Here is a 17,431-nt window from a genome sequence, read left to right as displayed (position 1 = left end):
AGCTTTCATGCCTCTGAAAGCACTCATTAGCAGAAACATGTTGTATAGGTTATTAACAGGCAAAGGAAGAGTCATGTAATTACGTGATTTAACTACGCGCTGCTTTCAGATAACAAAAGATACCAATTCCCTGGAATTAGAAACTGGCAACTTCTGGCTGTAGCAGCTTCTCCCCATTTTGTCAACCCTGCTAGTTCTGCCAAGTGATGGAGGGAAATACAAATGAAAATTTCTCTTTAGAGAGAGACACATACTAATGCTACTATGTGACACCTTGCTTTCTCCTAAAAATCAATGGCTGAACTGTTTCCACAACTTTGCACAAACTCCTTCAACTACCTGGAGATGAATAATAGTTTTATTGCTCTGAAAGTTTACCAAGTTTTTAACTGCAAGCTAGGGTTTCGAGATTTCTTCCTATAACTACTTAAAATTAGGAATGTTACTCTGGGAATTCCAGTGACAACTGATTGCCAAGTCCTGACAATGAGCTCTTAGCTCTGAATGTGGACTGAACATAAGTGTAGCTTAACAAAAAATGCCTTTGTGTGTTTGGTGGTTTGTTTTTTCAAATCATTCTGTTTCATCCAATAAACACAGTTTAATTTCTTAAGGCACAGTCCTGGTTTCAGTTAATTTTCTTCACTGTGTCTGGGTTGATACCATGTTTTGGATTTAGGAGAAAAAAACAAGTTGATAACACACTGATGTTTTAATTGGCGCGCCGAGCAGTACTTATGCTAAATCAAGCACATTTCAGCTTCTTGCATTGCCCTGCCAGTGAATGGGCTGGAAGTGAGCAAGAGCTGGGAGGGATCAGAATTGGAAGAGTTGACCCAAATTGGCCAGAGGGACACCTCACGTCATATGACATCAAGCAGAACAATAAGAGGAGGTGTTGCCTGTAGGGACTGCCACTGTTTGGGAACTGGCCAGGCATAAGTCAGCAGGTGATGAGCAATTGCATTGTGCATCATTTGTTTTGCAGGTCTATCCCTCTTATTACCATTACTAATGTTTTTCATTTATTTTCTGTCTTACTATCTTTATCTCAATCCACTTGGTACACTTTAAAAATCATATCCCTCCATTCCCCCCACTGGATGGGAGTAAATGAAGTGCTGTGTTGTGCTTAGCTGCCTTCTGGGTTAAACCATGACAGGAACTCTTGACAAAAACAAAACAAAACAAACAAACAAGAACAACAACAAAAAAACAGATAAAAGCACAGTTCTTGAGGAATATTCTTCTGAATTGATAGAGCTTTCATTCTTCAAGTCAAGCTCTTATTGTCAGAGTACAAGCTGTTAACTATTAAAACTTTGTTTGCAGCGAGCTGTTTGACAACTTCTGAACAAATGCTGACAAACACTACGATTTTGCTTGCAGAAAGCAGAGATAAAAGAAAACGAAATATTATGATTTGTGATTTTCCAAGCCTTCTGTCACTTGCAAAGCTGAGAAAAAAATATAACTATGACAAGGAAAAAAGAAAGATAAAAAGTAACTACCATAACAAAAAGTACATGCAAGATTACAGGCAGCTCTCTTCTGGGATACACATATACTATCTCCTAACCAGAAATAAAGCGTAGAAGGCAAGAATTTGCTCATTACTTACAATAGTTGAGGATAGGTCCAAAGTACTGAGTAGCTAATATCAACAGACAAGCATTTATAACTCAGGGAACAAGCAAACAATTGTTCCATCTTTGAAGTTGGGTTAAGTTCCAAGGAAAGAGAGTTTTGTCCAGGATTTACTAAGCAAATTAGCTTTTCCATGATCTTGTCACAAATTTAAAAGCATGATTACATCTATGATTACAAGGATGAATGTTTAAGAGCTCATGGAATTTTGTAAAAGACTTAATCTAGTTTCTCCAGCCTGAATGTGTATTTCAAAATGTCTAAAATCCAAGGGTGGCCTCTTACTTAGGTACTTCCTATGGCTTAGTCTTACGATTAAAAAAAAAAAAAAAAAAAAAAAAAAAAAAAAAAAAAAAAAAAGCAACAAACAGTGTTGCCTGTGTTGATAGTTCTATATAAACTTAATAGAACCAATTTCAACAACACATACATATTTTTTTCTTAACATATTTCATTCAAAGATCAAGAATTGTAACTTTCAAATAATATTTATTAGAAAAGTACCTTAAAATATATTTTAGAAATCTGTAACCAAGTAATGACTGCTATTTTTAATACTCATTTTTGCTGAACCAGCTATGTCATCAACAAAAATACTGTTATCTCTACAAATACCTGAGCTATAAAATAGTGATATATGAGAATATAAATATTTTATATTACAATTTTATTAAATCTTTATCAAAATAAATTTAGATAAGTTTCTAGGACTTGCTCAATCTCCACACAATCATATCAGACCTGAGCTGAGCTTCTGCTACTTTCAAAGCCATTTTCTGGTAAAGGGTACCATCCATCATTTCATTCATATTTAGCACACACTGTTCTCGTTCATTTTGAAGCTTCTCTCTGAAATGCTGAACACCATCCTCACTGTCCAGTAAGGAAGCCACAGGAGGATCACTGATTTTCCTGCCAGGCTCATTCCACCTTGTCAAGTTGTTTTCAGCTTTATTTTCTTTTGAGAAGAGGAAACTCCTTGAGGTGAACATTTCCTTTTCCAAAGCCAGTGCTAACTGCTCAGTAAGTAAACCTTTGCTTCCAGATTTCAGGAGTTTTACATCACAGCTTGGTGGGAGAACTCTAGTAAGGCTATGAAGACACTGGAACAAGACAGTCAGACTTCTGCAAAATAAGAGTACTATTATTAAAGGTATCTTGCATATTCAAAATTCTGTAGTGGTAAATATAATAAAACTACTTTAAACTAAACCGATGAAGATTTAGGATGTTTGTGGTTTTAAGTGTTTTTTATGCAGTACACATAACTGCCAACAAGGTCTTTCTAATGGAGTGCAGACTAGCTGCTGTATATCAAAAGATCTGTTGCTTCAGTAACAAATATTCAACATTAAAATATATATCCAGTTATGTGAGCATCACTTCTTTCTTTAAGAAACAAATCATTGTACGTAAAAATCACGTGACAACACAAAGTTGCCTAAGTATGCATTCAGGGGCAGAAGAAAGATGCGTTCTTATTTTGTCACCATCAATAGATCTGCAGTGCAAAGCTATTAGGTGGCTAACTGCTGTTCTTTTTTGAACAGCCACTAGTGAGGAAGTGCTGTGCTTAAAAACAATTACATGTTCAAATTAAGAACCCTGGATAAAATAGTGCTGGTATTCATCACAGGGAACCTATTCCCCCAGACACCAGCGTGATGCAGTGACAGACCAGCAGTCATTCTAAGAGAAATGCAGTTTGTCCAAAGTCTTATTTCCTGTGTTTGGTCAGATAAGCTCTTCAGAAGATGTCCTTCAAAGGAAAAATTTTTTAAAAATCATGTCCAAGAAAAAAAAAAAAAAAAAAAAGATTGTCCTGTCCTGTTTTTGTCAGTATTCCATATCATGGTATCATATGGCAGGCTGCCTGATGTTTAAGCTCAGTGCTGGGTGCACTTCCTGTGTGCTATGCTTCTAGCAGACTCAGCTATTTCATGTGAGTTCCAGCCCTGGGAGATGTGATCTCCTGATTCTGGGTGAGGAAGAAGTCCTCTTATCTTTCCTGGGACACCAGTTGGTGAAGGCCTGTCAATAAGAACTTAGACTGACTCTTTCCTCCAGTTTATTTTTGGTTCACTTTATTTATTACTCTTAATTATTCTGTATTATCTCACATTCCTCTTAATAAATTAGTTTCTCCTATCTCAACTGAGCTTCTTCCTCTTCCTTCCGCCCCTTCTCTTGAGATGATTAACTCTCCAAACCACGACACAACCCTAAGTAGCTAGTTTTCTCACACTGATCAGTAAAGCTTTTCTATTGCAATCCATTTATTCTTAATTTTCCACAATTTATACATTTTATCTCATTTCTGAATGGCTGTGAAAAAAAATTGTCAGTATACCTTCAATCTGTCAGAGAAATATTCTAATAGAAAAAGATCAATCCAGGGAAGGGGAAAAAAAAAAACCAACACTGAAAATACAAGTATAAATATGCAGCTCATTAAGTACCGATATTAACCTGAACTGAAAATGAATATCAAGCAAATTAAGTTTCCAAAAGGAAGTTTCTAAAAGTCTTGATTTTTAAAAACATTACTCTTTCCTCTTACATGAAAGGCAACCAACTCTTAACTGAACGAAGTTTTATCTTTTACTATTAGTTAGAGATTCCTAAGAGATGTACCCTTATTTTTTTTTGTTTTAGCTTGAACTCCTTAGGAAAAGAAAACTTCGCCAGTACTTGAAAATTTCTTCTCACAGTAGCTTTATCCAGCTAAATCATAAATGATGGAAGTATTTCTGCCTTGTTTACCTGCCTTGTTTACATGCCTTGTTTATCCCAATAGTTTGACAATCTAGATAAGGAAATAACTGAGATTCTTCAATATGACAGTAAATAGAAAATAAAGTATATCAGAAAAAAAATGTACGAGTTAGACCAGATGCATGTTGCATCACTAAACTAAAAATGACAAAGAATGCGATTTAAATTGTCTAGCTTGTTATTGTTAAAAAAAAAAAAAAATCAACATATGTTGAAAAAAGCATATTAAGAAAAAATAAGAAACTACTATGCATTGAAATGAATGAAAGAAAGGGTACCAAGGGTCTATTAAAGGGGACTACAATTATTTGGAATTCAGTGTACTAGCACAAAATTAAATGACACAATTCAGGCTCTGACATTCTCGTATCAGAACTATCACTGTTGGCTACGATGCCTATAAGGGACAACGTGAAGATAAAGGCATGAGTATAAGATGAATATTCTGTAAAACTTTTGACCAATTTTACCTGCAAAATAGTGTTAGAACTCCTTCAAATGGATTCTTCAGTGTCCAGCTAAAGACTGTACCGTAGATATTTCCTGCTTTGTGAGAGAATACCATGTCATGGCATTCCTTAAATGGTACACAGTCCATTTCTCCAAGTAACCATGAATTTACTCGAGTCAATGTGCAGTCAGAAGACACAATCTGAAAGGAAAATCTGATAGATACTGCAAGGATAGCAACTATGTCCTCCACGGAACCTGCAAGAAAATAATAATAATAATAATAAAAAGATACTTAACCTAAATACTTTGATCAGGTTTAATGTAGAAGATGTGAATACATTTTTGATTCATGCTCCCAGTGTTACTTGCAGTCTGCACCTGCATTCAGTGTTTTCTTTGGAAATTTTCTTCTCACCTATATTCTTACACCTATTTCTGTCAAGCAAAATGGTCACCTGATTAACAAAGCTGCAACTATATATAATAAGAGAGCTCTAAAGATAAATGTCACCTTGCCAAGGGAACACTATTAATAGCCTCCTGTGACATTAAGATGGCACTTTGGTGTTAGCTGATGATATGGCATTAAAGGAAAAAATTAAAATTCATAGCAAATGATCAAAAGGACATTTCACTACATTAGCAGAAGCCCAGTTCAAAATCTGTTCAATCAGGAACTTAAAAAGAAAAAAAGATATAGAGGAACTCAATAGCTGTGCAGATGAGGAAAAGCTTCAGTTACTTTGATATTACTTAAAAAATAGTAATACTAAGTCAGGAAAAATAAATGTATCTAATCCATAGTAATTACCTTATTCGTAGGAAAAAAAACAAGCTATATCTGTGTTCAGATTTACCTTCAAAATTAACCTTTCTTGATGCACTTCAGCACCAATACTGTAAAACCTTCTAGCAACTGTTTCAATTTTTTTTTAATTTAAAATAAATGGTTCTTCTGCTTTCTGTTTCACCCAGCTTTTAATTCAGAAGTCTGTATGTGTTGAATTCAAAGAAAGAAACATAATTACACCCTGAAAACGTAGCTTAATCTCATCTAGAAAAAAAAAAAAAATCAACCACATCTTTATGAATCCAAACTCCATCAATCCATTTACCTGTACAGTAACTATTATCCTTGAGCATATTTATTGAATATTTCTCATTTGAAATATCTTCCAGATTCAGCAAAATTTTCCCACAGAATAAAGTTATCCTTTTGCTCTTCCGAAAATCACCATTCCTATGTTTTTGTTTCTTTGCATGTAGTAGAACCGCACAACAAACACGATGAAATGCCAGTAGTGGTGAAAGGTTGGTAACAGCAGTGACAGTATTTGTTTTATCCAGCTGAGTCTTAGAACATCTCTTATGAAACTCTTTTTTCAGATCATTCTTGCTACGCAAGTCCAATTTCATCTTCTTTTGAGGAGGCTCAATTTGACAGGAGGAGACAGATAATGCTGAGAAGATTTCATTCACCTTAATGATTTTATTTCGACACTCAATAATTGGAGACATCAAAGAGAAGTCTTGATCCATCACTAACGATAAACTGATATCACACACTGACCTGTAAAAATCCACATAAGATGACTGCACTCTCAGTTTGCATTTTGCTTTTTGATAAAAAACAAAAAAAAACAGTACTTTACAACATTTAGGACTACTACAAACTCCAGTACTATTCCAAGTTAATTCAGAGACCATGCAGTGTGTAAGTACTTACAATCTTAGATGATAGTCATTTGCATTAAGAGCTCCTAGGAATTAGATCCCTCGCTTTAACTGAAATAATTTGGACATTTAATTCATTCAGAAAATGTTGAACACTCAACATAACCCTTGCAGATACTCTATGACATCTGCACTTCATTTTTAAAGACTTAATTTTCTTTTAATTAAAAAAAAAAAAAAGGACTATAGAAAGTAAAAATTCTGCTTCTTTGAGAACTGAAAGTTCTTCTAGTATTCACATTGTTTTTTAGGTATTCGAACAGAAGTGCATGTAGAAGGTAAAATAAAAGGTTTAAAATATGGTTTCCTTAAACATGAAGTAATTTTCTGAAATGCGTTTTGTTCATTCAACACAAGATTATTTTGTGAAATCCTAGTAGCACTGTTTCAGATCTTCTCTCAGTGAACATTTTACTCTAACAATTAATTCAATCTCAGAATGTCACTGACACCTGAAGTAATAGAAACATCCAGATTCCTTTATGGGAAATATCATCACCTCACAGTGTAATTTAAAACATCAATATAATCTTGCATTAGTAGGAAGCCCAAAAATAATCTATGAAAACCTGCACATTGGAGTTGAAAATAAAGCAAGCCCTTTTCTGCAAAAGCACAAGCCCACGATCCTAGGCTCCTAGAGCCTACTACAACCTATTACAACCTTCTGTTGCTATCCTACCAAGTAACCTTTCACAAATGACTTAATTTTCACAGATTGGTTCTCAGCTGTAAAAATGAAAAGAGAGCAAGGTTGCTGCTGGTTTTAAAAAAGTAGTTCCAAATCTTGTCAGGATTTCTGAAGCCATATAGGAATTAGGTATTTCATTTTCAAAAATAAAGTCACTGTCATCAAAGCTAAAAGAATAAACAGTGGAAAGGCAAAAACAGTCTTTTGCCTTGATAGATCTTAACAGAGGCCGTCAAGAAGACAAGGTCAACTTCCTTGTAAAGTTATAGCAAGATGGTAGTTGAGAAACAATACACCTGCAGTTCTAGCAGAACAACCAAAGGGCCTGGATAGGTCAGTTTCCCCTCACACTCACTTGAATGATTTTCAGAGGCATCAATATTCTTTAAGCTTACCTTAACACAGTGTCAGCTACAATGCTCATGAGAGTATAGGTCAAAAATTAACTTCTAACTCTACCAAAGTTTACACTGCACACTGTCTATCATAGGTTTGTTTCACATAATCCTGTTCTTTCAAAGTGCACTCCAAATAAGCTCCCTCATCAATGGGAGAATAACATCACTAGTAATCATGACTAGAACTAAGCAACTGAAATGAACAGAATAAACAAATCACTTTAAGGATAATAACGAGAACAAATCTTTTAGAAGCTTTGAGTATTTTAAGCCTGCTTGTTCCATGTAATTTACATAATGCATAGGCTCAGAAAATACTTGATTTGATATCTGACTACAGCATAGCTGAATATAGCTAAGTCGATCAGAGAATTGAAAATGTTTTATTCTACTTTTTAAGGAAATCATTCTATGAATGCTGAGATATTAATGCTTAGGCAGCAGAAACAGTACAATTAAAACAGAGCTAAATCTACACCACACACTGACGTCAGTATACCTATGCTCATGTGAACTACAAAGAACCATAATTTTTGTCAAAGAAAGCTCTGTTATAAATGCCTCCAGTAACGATGTAGTTATGTTGATGCAGCTGATTTTTGGCTAGATGATATATTTTTGGCACAGCACTAGAGAGACATGCCACAGCAACAATACTGGCAAAACGCACTTGAAATACTTCATACACAGATGTTGAAATGAGAAAAGTCAAATCTCAAAAATCCACTCTTTTTTACTGCAGGGCTTTACTTGCAATCTCAATTTCTATTAAACTACAAAATGAAAAGATTTTATTTATATACTTACAAACAAAATGATTCAGTTAGTTTTACTCCAACTACCAAGTTGTCACCCACAACACGTTGCCACAATTTCTCTATGAAGTGATCTTGAAGTTTAGGTGTCAATGATGGCTCTTTACTAACAGAATAAGGTTTTTCCACATCATCCCAGAGACTGACAAGGCCTTCCTTGCAGAAAAAAATGTTTGTTTAGATAAATTAAGTGCAGATATTAGTTCTCTTTATATTGTATTACTTCATGTTCTACTATAAAATCTACTACATAAACTGAAATCTATACAAACTAGTTTATTCTCTAGAATAGATCTACAAGATATAAATCCACTTTCTTAGAACAAAAGCTATCATGACAAACAACTCATCCCCTCTTTCTACACATTTTCTTCCAAAGAAGGCATTAGAAGTTATATTATTAATTGCTTAAAATTTTGCTAAAAACCAGGGTCTAAACCTGGTTGACTCGAAGGATACTAAAATATTAACTGAAAGATCATATAGATTTCAAGTGACTATGAGTCTTTGTTTAAGAAGCATACAGATATACCATTTGCCCAAATTCTGTCACCTTTTCAGCTCACAGTTCACTCTGCCCTATTCTGAAATAAATTTTGCCTACAGAAATCACTGCTCATTCTTCCTATCATATAAGAGACAGCTTTTTGATACACAGATAACTGTGCCAATTAAGACAGTACAGTCCTCCTACTGTTTGTCATTAACTTATTGTTAAAGGTTATTCCCTTATACAAACCAGTCACCAGGAGGTATTGTGTAGATCAATTTCGAGGAAAAAATTAAATTTACTCTTAACTACATAAATTGTCAGGTTAAAATAATGAATCAGACTTTACTTAAAGCAAATTAATGACTTTTGATAGAGGCAATTTCAACTGGTAAAAATAGCAAGTGTTACTTTTTTACCTTTTTTGCACTTGGTAGAATATGGCTTCTTCCTTCAACAAGATCTATTAGTGCTCTGCATGATTCAAGAATAACTCTCTTTTTGAGTCCTAAATGCTGCTGTAGCTCTCGAACAGATGTGAGACCAGCCTGTAAAATATAAAAGCCGTCATTGGACACAGTCTGTAGTCTACTGCAAATAATGATCGGGATTGAATCTACCAAGATAACCCTCAACCTTCCATTTTATGCAAGGATCACAATCCAATTTCCTGATGTTCCTGAAGTAATGCTTCTAAAAATTGTTCAAGTCAGGTTACTCTGTTGCCAAAATACAAATTACAAAAATACTTGTTCTCTCAGTATTAAATTCCAAGTTTATCTTAATTTGAGAATGTTTACATTATATGTTTATGTAGATATTCAACTCTTTCAATACTGTTTCTGCTTTATTTTAGTATTAGCATCATTTTTTGTCCAGATATATTGAAATGTTGACTGTTGTCTGTTTTACAGACAGACAAATACAGATAGACAAGTTCTAAGGATTGGGTTATTATATTTTTAAAAATTCTTCAAGAAGTACTCTCTGGGAATTAAGTTCCTGAGAAGACTGTTACTGTCAACAAGAGTGGGGAGAACAAAGCCTATCAATGGAAAGGAAAAACAACTTCTAAACTAATAAACAAATAAAAAAACCATCAGATTCAGTCATCTGAATGACTGAATGAAAGATACGCGAAGTAAAAGGAGTAATGTCATTTGCTCATGATGCAAGAGCAAAGGGCATTCAGAGGAAATGGAATAATTTCATAGTAAATTCTCTAACAAAATTATTTGCCACCTATCAAACCAAGCATCACAAATACCAGACTCCATGAAATACTTCAGTGCCAGACCTGGTAGGAGAAGAAAAAGTTAAAGAACAAAGATGGGGAGGGACTTTTTGTGAGGGCACGTAGCAACAGGACAAGGGGAAATAGTTTGAAACTGGAAGAGATTTAGACTTGATATTAGGAAGAAATTCTGTACTGTGAGGGTGGTGAGACACTGGAACAGGTTGCCCAGAGAGGTTGCAGATGCCCTTCTCTGGAAGCATTCAAGGCCAAGCTGGATGGGGCTTTGAGCAATCTGGTCTAAAGGGAGGTGTCCCTGCCTATAGCAGGGGAGATGGAACTAGATGATCCTAAAAGTCCCTTCCAACCCAAACCATTCCATGATTCTATTATGTTTTTACAATCTCTTCCTAACTGCAGTCAACAGAATACCAAACCATTACTTACCATTTGTAACTCCCAAGTAAGAAACTCAGATACAGAAGAAAAACAAACAGGAAAGCACATACAGAGAAACAGTCAAAATAGCCAAAGATTTACTGATTGATTCAATTGCTTTCCAGTGTGACTTTTGCAAGCACTTCTTTCCCCCTTCATAAAGCAACACAAGAATGACAACTGAAATTTATCACATGGCAAAAACTAGAGTAACACTCTATCATTGTTTCTGGAACAAGGAAAATGTATCCTTAGATCCATATCCAAGATGTACCAAGTAACAAGCACCAGTAGAAGTCACACCCTTTGCACCATGAAACAGAAAATAAAAGTGAATCATTTTAAAAACAGAATATAAACATCCAGCTTAAAACACTGTAGTATAGTGCTGAACAAACAAAGCTGAGAGAAAATTCAGCACAGACAGTACAACAGATGAATCACTGTCAGAAAGCAAAGCAAATTAAAGTGGAGGCTTAGTAGTAAGTAGGACAGTGCTTTGACACATTGCAATTAAACTTAAAATATTTATAAATAAAACAATAGCCATACATACAAAGCTAAAAATACTAAGCCAAGAACTTTTTGCAAAGGGCAGAAAATGGAAAGCAAGATTCACAATAGGCAGGCCTAGAACTACTGTGAAAAGCAAACGTGAAACAGTGAAAGTAGACAAACATGTTACAGGGAAACATAATTCAGATATCCAGAGTCTGAAGCTGCTCTTTTATTAAAAGTCTCTATGGTTTCCAAGCAACTGAAATCTTTTTTGAAAAAACTATCAAAAAACTCAATCTACAAAATTGTAGATCCTGTACAAAGGTTGTACAGAAAACAACTACTTGTTACTATTTCTAATCTAAGTTTTGAAAATGAAATGTACAGAACATTTCTTGAATAACTTCCCACCCACCACCAAAACAACATTGTCAAAATGGGAACAAATAAATTCTCAATTCAATAGATCATAGTAGAAAAAAAAAAAAACAAAAAAAAACACACAACCAACCCGCCCCTCCCCCCCAAAACAAACTTAAACAAAAAACGAACACAGTGCCCAAAAACAGGCAAGCCAAGTAAAAGGAAAAAGAATTAATCAAGAGTCTAGCACTATAATCCTTACTAAACTTTCAGTAATTGATGTTGAATTGTTCTGTACTCATGTCAGAACTGAGTAAAACCAAGAGAAACACTGTAACCACAGATATAGTGTAGCTGCGCTACTTTGCCAAAGAAACTTCTCTTCAGAAGATAGCATAATGAGTGTTAAGGAAAAGAATCTTGAGGCAAAAGGTTGTGGGCAGTACCTTAAGACCAGATACATGATAAACACAGAGCAGTTCCAAAAATACACAGGCTGACAGATTTTTCAGTTTCACTATCTGCAACATGCATCTTACACGTATTACTGCATATGGCTTAAATGCAGCATATTTCAGTGTAGTGGAGTGTAATTCTAACACCTACCGAAGTTCTCACATAGGTAGAAAACAACTACAGAGGCACAAAATGTTTTTATGGGGTATCAACAGAGGTATGGAAAAACACTGCATTTGCTATTTCTCTTTGCTCTAAAATAGGAGATACCACAGAGATTGCTAACACATGACAACTTGAACTTTGGTGACAAAATAACTAATAACTTCTGGAAATTTCCAAGCTAAGCCAGAACAAAAACAAAAGAGCATCCTTGAAATTCAGTTACATCAGATAACAAAAAGGCAACAGTACTTTACTATTCAGAGACACATACAGAAGAACAGAGATCTCAGCAAGGAAGCAACATTGCAATATTAAGGCTAAAATCATACCTACGCCTACTTCCAAATTCATTCCCATGGCAATATTAAAGATTTTAAGCATTAAAAAATAAGAGGATTTTCAATATTCTTACAGTGCCTGGGTTAGCGTGTGATTTGGAAAATTAGAGATCTACTACGTCTAAAAGAAACCTAGGAAAAAAAAAAAAAGCCTTATGAAGGATTCTGTGTCTCCATCAGAAGGACTTTATCAGCAGCTGATATATAAGATCAGTGTCTTATGGCTTGCTTCTATCAAAATCAATAGACTGTGCAATACAGAGTATTCATTTGATTGTAACACAGATTCAAAAAGCTGTAAAGCAGAAAGACAGCCCGTGTATAAAAGGAGAAATATCAAAAGACAAGTTACATAAAATGTTTAGCAGTCAGTGCAGGGCAGGCAATCTTCACAACAAAAGTGGAAGGAGAAAAAAATAAGAGATGGAAACTATTGAAGTTATATATACTGAAGAATAAAGTAACATAAGAAGTAAGGAAAGAATACGGAAGAAAAAAAATCATGTTTAAAGTATATCACTACCCAAGTCGTGGGTAGAAAGTAATGAATTGTGAAGGAAACTTGCACTTCTGCATGTAAAAATCAATAGACCTCTATCTAGAGAGCAAGGTGAAGAACTTAAAAATAAATAGATAAATAGATAAATAGATAAATAGATAAATAGATAAATAGATAAATAAAACATACAGGGCTGTAAGGGACCTAGAGGTTCTCAAAATTAACCCAACTGCTTTCTTCTCACTTCCAGGAAAGATAAATCTATTGTTCTCTGTTCTCTAAATAACAGCTTCTATCCTTCAGAAGATGTATAGTATCTTTAGATATCTCCTTTGTCATTAGAAGAAAACAGATTTTTTTTTTTTTTTTTTTTCAGTGGTTTAGCTAATGGACCATAGTCCTCCTTTTCTTTCAGTAATAAACTAAACTTTTGCTGGCCAAATTCCTTCCTCTTAAAGGCTACAGATCAAACTAGCACCATACAAACATTCTTACATCGACTTAATCCATGATTTATGCTGTCTTCAGAAGTTATTACTCTTTTGTTTGTTTTCAATAATCTTATTTGGTCAGTTACTACTTACTTTGACCAAGGTAACCACACACAATAGTGCCAAAGAATATCTAGCAGTGTGCTGGATGTTTACTAACAGAACTTAAACTAGAAAGCTGTATCTTCAAGTTTCACTAGCAGATGATATATTCCCACTGATTGCCTATACTCCAGCATGTACTATTCCCCAGCATGCTAATACAAAGCTAATTAAAAGAAGGATAGGGGTTTTAACTTCATTCATTCTACATTGCAATATTATGTCAATAAATCTGCCAGTATCAGGAAGAAAAGCATCAGCAGGTGATGAAATAACAATGGTCACTAATTTGGACAGAAATTAAAACCAACTTGACTGAAGTCCCTAGACAAAAAAACACTTAATTCTTCCAGGAACAGCTGCTACTCATCAGCACTCTTTGGAAACCTGGCATCTCAAAATATGTAATGCTGAGCAAAAGAAATAGACGGTCTGATATTATGAAACTAGCATTTAAACATCCATGAGTAAAATGACTGTTACAGAGCTTTTGTAAGATGGCTTTAGCATTATCACAAAAATTTAATTAAAATTAAATTAGATTCTTCTAATTACTTAAATGCATTTATAACAACTGAATGAACTGAAACAGACTACCACCAATTCAAGAACAGATACTTAATAACACTAATTTCTCCCCGAACCACTTCTGCAATAAAAACAATATTATCAACCTCACTCTTTAGACTAACAATACAGAAAATTAATTTGGAAAAATATGAAGGCAGATTTATTTAGCACAGACCTGTAATCTTGTTTCAAGAGCTTGGATGGTAAGCAAACCATTCTCTTTTAATCCTTCTGCAGCAGGAACATCATCTTTATAATTAATACCACTCTAAAAAAAAAAAAAAGTGTATTTAAAAAGCTGAATGTAAGGTACAGGATACTACACATCATTACTACAAAAAAAAAAAAAAGTGAGGAAACCAGAAGAATAGCTATGTTCATTTTAAAAGAAAAATCTCATCTTCTGAAAGCAGTTATGGATTGATAATACATAAAAGAAAGACACAATTATGAGACAGTAATTAACATGCACTACAACCTTAATTTTCTTAAATAAAAGCTAAGCGTTATAAAAGATCTGTGATGTATCTGAAGCATCTTCAACTATACTCCCAGGATGCTGATACTATCCAGAAAGTAGAATAATCACTCCAGATAATTTATGTCATTATTCAAACAGAGAGTATTATACTCAATTATATACAAACTTCAGGGCATTTCACAACAAACATTCAATTTCACTTAGCACCACTGCTTTAATTATTTCTCAAGTTGTTTTTTTTTTTTTTTAAGCACATACTGAACAGCTGAGAAAAGGCAAATTGAACTTACTTCATAGTTTATCTTTCCAAAGTCCATTATTTTAAACATATTTAAAACATCTGTATTGGAATCATCATTAAAAAGCAGTAGCAGTTGCTCAGTTCCAGAACCAATGAAATCATCTACCAGAACAGACTTCACCTTCTGCCATTTGGAAGTAACCTGCAGTAGAAGAGCTTTTAAAACACATATTTGGAATCTTGTATGCGATTTTGTTAACATGAAGCTTGCCTTTCAGATAAGACAAGGTTTCATTTCCACTGTGTTTTCTTGACAGAGTATTACAAAAAACTAGCAGTTAATTTTGTCTCTACATACTTAAGGAAAAATAAAGTGAGGATCTCCTTGTCATTTCCGGGAAATAATGTTTTTTTGACACGGAGGGAAAACTCAAAAAGCTTATCAATTCCAAGTAGTTTATGCTTTAAAATAATAACAGTTAACTATGATTTTAACCTAAATTTCACAAGCACACTCATATCTGTCTTAAACTTTAAATTCTTATATTATTGATTTTGTTTTCAGTAGAGGCTACACATCAGACTCATAAAACGTAGCACTAAACATTAGATTTATTTTCAAATATATAAGAGAGCAGTGAAAGAATAAATAGTACATACTGAGTCATATGGTATCATAGAATGACCTGGGTTGAAAAGGACTACAATGCTCATCGAGTTTCAACCTGCCTGCTATGTGCAGGGTCGCCATCCACCAGAGCAGGCTGCCCAGAGCCACATCCAGCCTGGCCTTGAATGCCTCCAGGGATGGGGCATCCACAGCCTCCTTGGGCAACCTGTTCCAGTGTGTCACCACCCTCTGGGTGAAAACCTTCCCCCTAAAAACTTATACTTAAGCCAGGTTATTTTAACAGAAGTTGATGGGAAAGACAAAAAGCAGTACATTTTGAACATGTAGCTTCTCACTTCGGAAAGGAGGATAGAAACAAAAAAGATGCAGTAGGAAAAGGTAGCTACTTAAGGCACAAATACCTGCAAGTTCTCTCTCCGTACAACACATATATTCCCAGATGAAAAAGATACAATAAATAGCAGATCATTGCTACTGGTTACAGCAGTTTTTATTAAACATGGTTTTTCATAAGGAAGCTCACAAACACCTTTAGGGACACCATCTTGGAACCAGATCAGTTGATTCTTGTGTGTGATGGCAACAGCTGATATTCTGAGCTGTTTTTTCAGCCTCTCATTCTTGCAGACACAGACAGAAGACACCACTCTGCTGTAAGCATGAGGCATAAAGCATGTGCCAGTCAGCATTTTTTGCATTTCAATTGCATATCCAAAGAACTCACTGCCCCAGATGGCTCTATCTGAAGTGGAAAACTCATCCCCATCTTCACTCTCTGGCAGGCAAGCAGCTCTGATCCCTAACACAACAGTGCCTTCACCCTCAATTTCACCTGTCCACACAACGGAAGAAAGTTGAACAGGAGCACTCAGAACCTTGCAGGTACCAGAAGAGATGTAGAACAGCTTGTCAGCATGCCTCCATAGCACCGAGGGGCCAGCAAACAACCTGACATCCTCTTTCAGCTCATAATCCAATTTAAAATGACAGCACTGCTCAAACCGGTCGGAGCTGTGAAGCAACAGTAGAAGTTGCTCGAAAACACCATTCTGCTTTTTCACTTTCATCAAAACACAGGGAAGAACAATCCCTGTCTCGGAATGCGTGGCGCAGTCACAGCAAACGATTTCAGTTTCTGAGTGTTTTGCACGCATGCTAAACGCCCCGGAGGACATCTGAACAAACAGCTGAGTGTCTCTGTCAAATGCCATCCTCCTGACACACAGCTTCACTGTTCTGTCAGCTGCTCCCTCCACGTGCTTTGTTTTTGACAGCTGAAAGACTAGGAGCTCTCCATTGTAGGACAAGACGTGCTGCGGCTCACTCAAAAGCATCTTTATTCCTCTGTACGTGCATTCCCCTACAAGAAAACTCTATACCTCTCCGTTTCCGTCAGGTTTAGCCCAGCTATAAGCTCTCCCCCTGCAAAATGAAAGCAGAACAAAAAGTAAAACGCTTTGCAAGCAGCTGCGTTAATCCTCAAGGAAAACACCGTATCACAAAGCAATGACGCAGACTAATCGAGAACACTATAGTGCTTCAATAACATAGATGAGGACGGCGTAAGGCAATGGCGCACCAAAAGACTTCCATAAAAACTGACGGGTTAAGTTACAGCCCGCCAGCAGCTAGCCCAGAAGCAAAATTAACGCTGACCGCACCGCTACGCCGCCTCTGCCTGAAGGGACCCACCCATACAAGCCACCACTAGAAGACCTGGCCTACGGGGCTTCACCCACCTGCCTGCGCCGCAGTGCCGGACGTGACGGGACGAGGAAAGCAACGCAGGGCGGAAGCGAAAGCAATCCGCGCCACTCCGAAACTCGCGCCACGCAGCGCATGACGGGAGAGGAAGCGGGGCATAAGGAGGCGCGGCCATGACGCTAAGGGGCGGGGCTACTGAGCGCCTGATTCCCGCTGC

The 17,431-nt window shown here is 35.8% G+C and overlaps 1 protein-coding gene across 2 annotated transcripts; it reads right to left on the bottom strand.

The window, feature by feature from the left end:
- Positions 1 to 693: 693 nt before the first annotated feature.
- FANCB (FA complementation group B) lies at positions 694 to 17,395 on the bottom strand. Of its 2 annotated transcripts, XM_010725287.4 has the most exons (9): positions 17,250 to 17,395; positions 15,912 to 16,932; positions 14,929 to 15,081; positions 14,333 to 14,425; positions 9,423 to 9,551; positions 8,506 to 8,669; positions 5,991 to 6,445; positions 4,893 to 5,130; positions 694 to 2,772 (listed from the first exon to the last, which is right to left on the bottom strand). In XM_010725287.4, the coding sequence occupies exons 2-9, from the start codon at positions 16,842 to 16,844 to the stop codon at positions 2,352 to 2,354; spliced, it is 2,586 nt and encodes an 861-aa protein (XP_010723589.2). In that variant the 5' UTR covers positions 16,845 to 16,932; positions 17,250 to 17,395; the 3' UTR covers positions 694 to 2,351. The 2 variants fall into 2 exon arrangements, with proteins under 2 accessions (XP_010723589.2, XP_085067889.1); XM_085211763.1 differs by lacking the exon at positions 14,929 to 15,081.
- Between the last annotated feature and the right edge of the window lie 36 nt (positions 17,396 to 17,431).

This window comes from Meleagris gallopavo, chromosome 1, assembly GCF_905368555.1.
Source record: "Meleagris gallopavo chromosome 1, MGAL_WU_HG_1.1, whole genome shotgun sequence".
NCBI classification, from domain to species: Eukaryota; Metazoa; Chordata; class Aves; order Galliformes; family Phasianidae; genus Meleagris; species Meleagris gallopavo.
The sequence above is the reverse complement of the archived record's forward strand: the minus strand, read 5'-3'. Positions and strand labels throughout refer to the sequence as shown.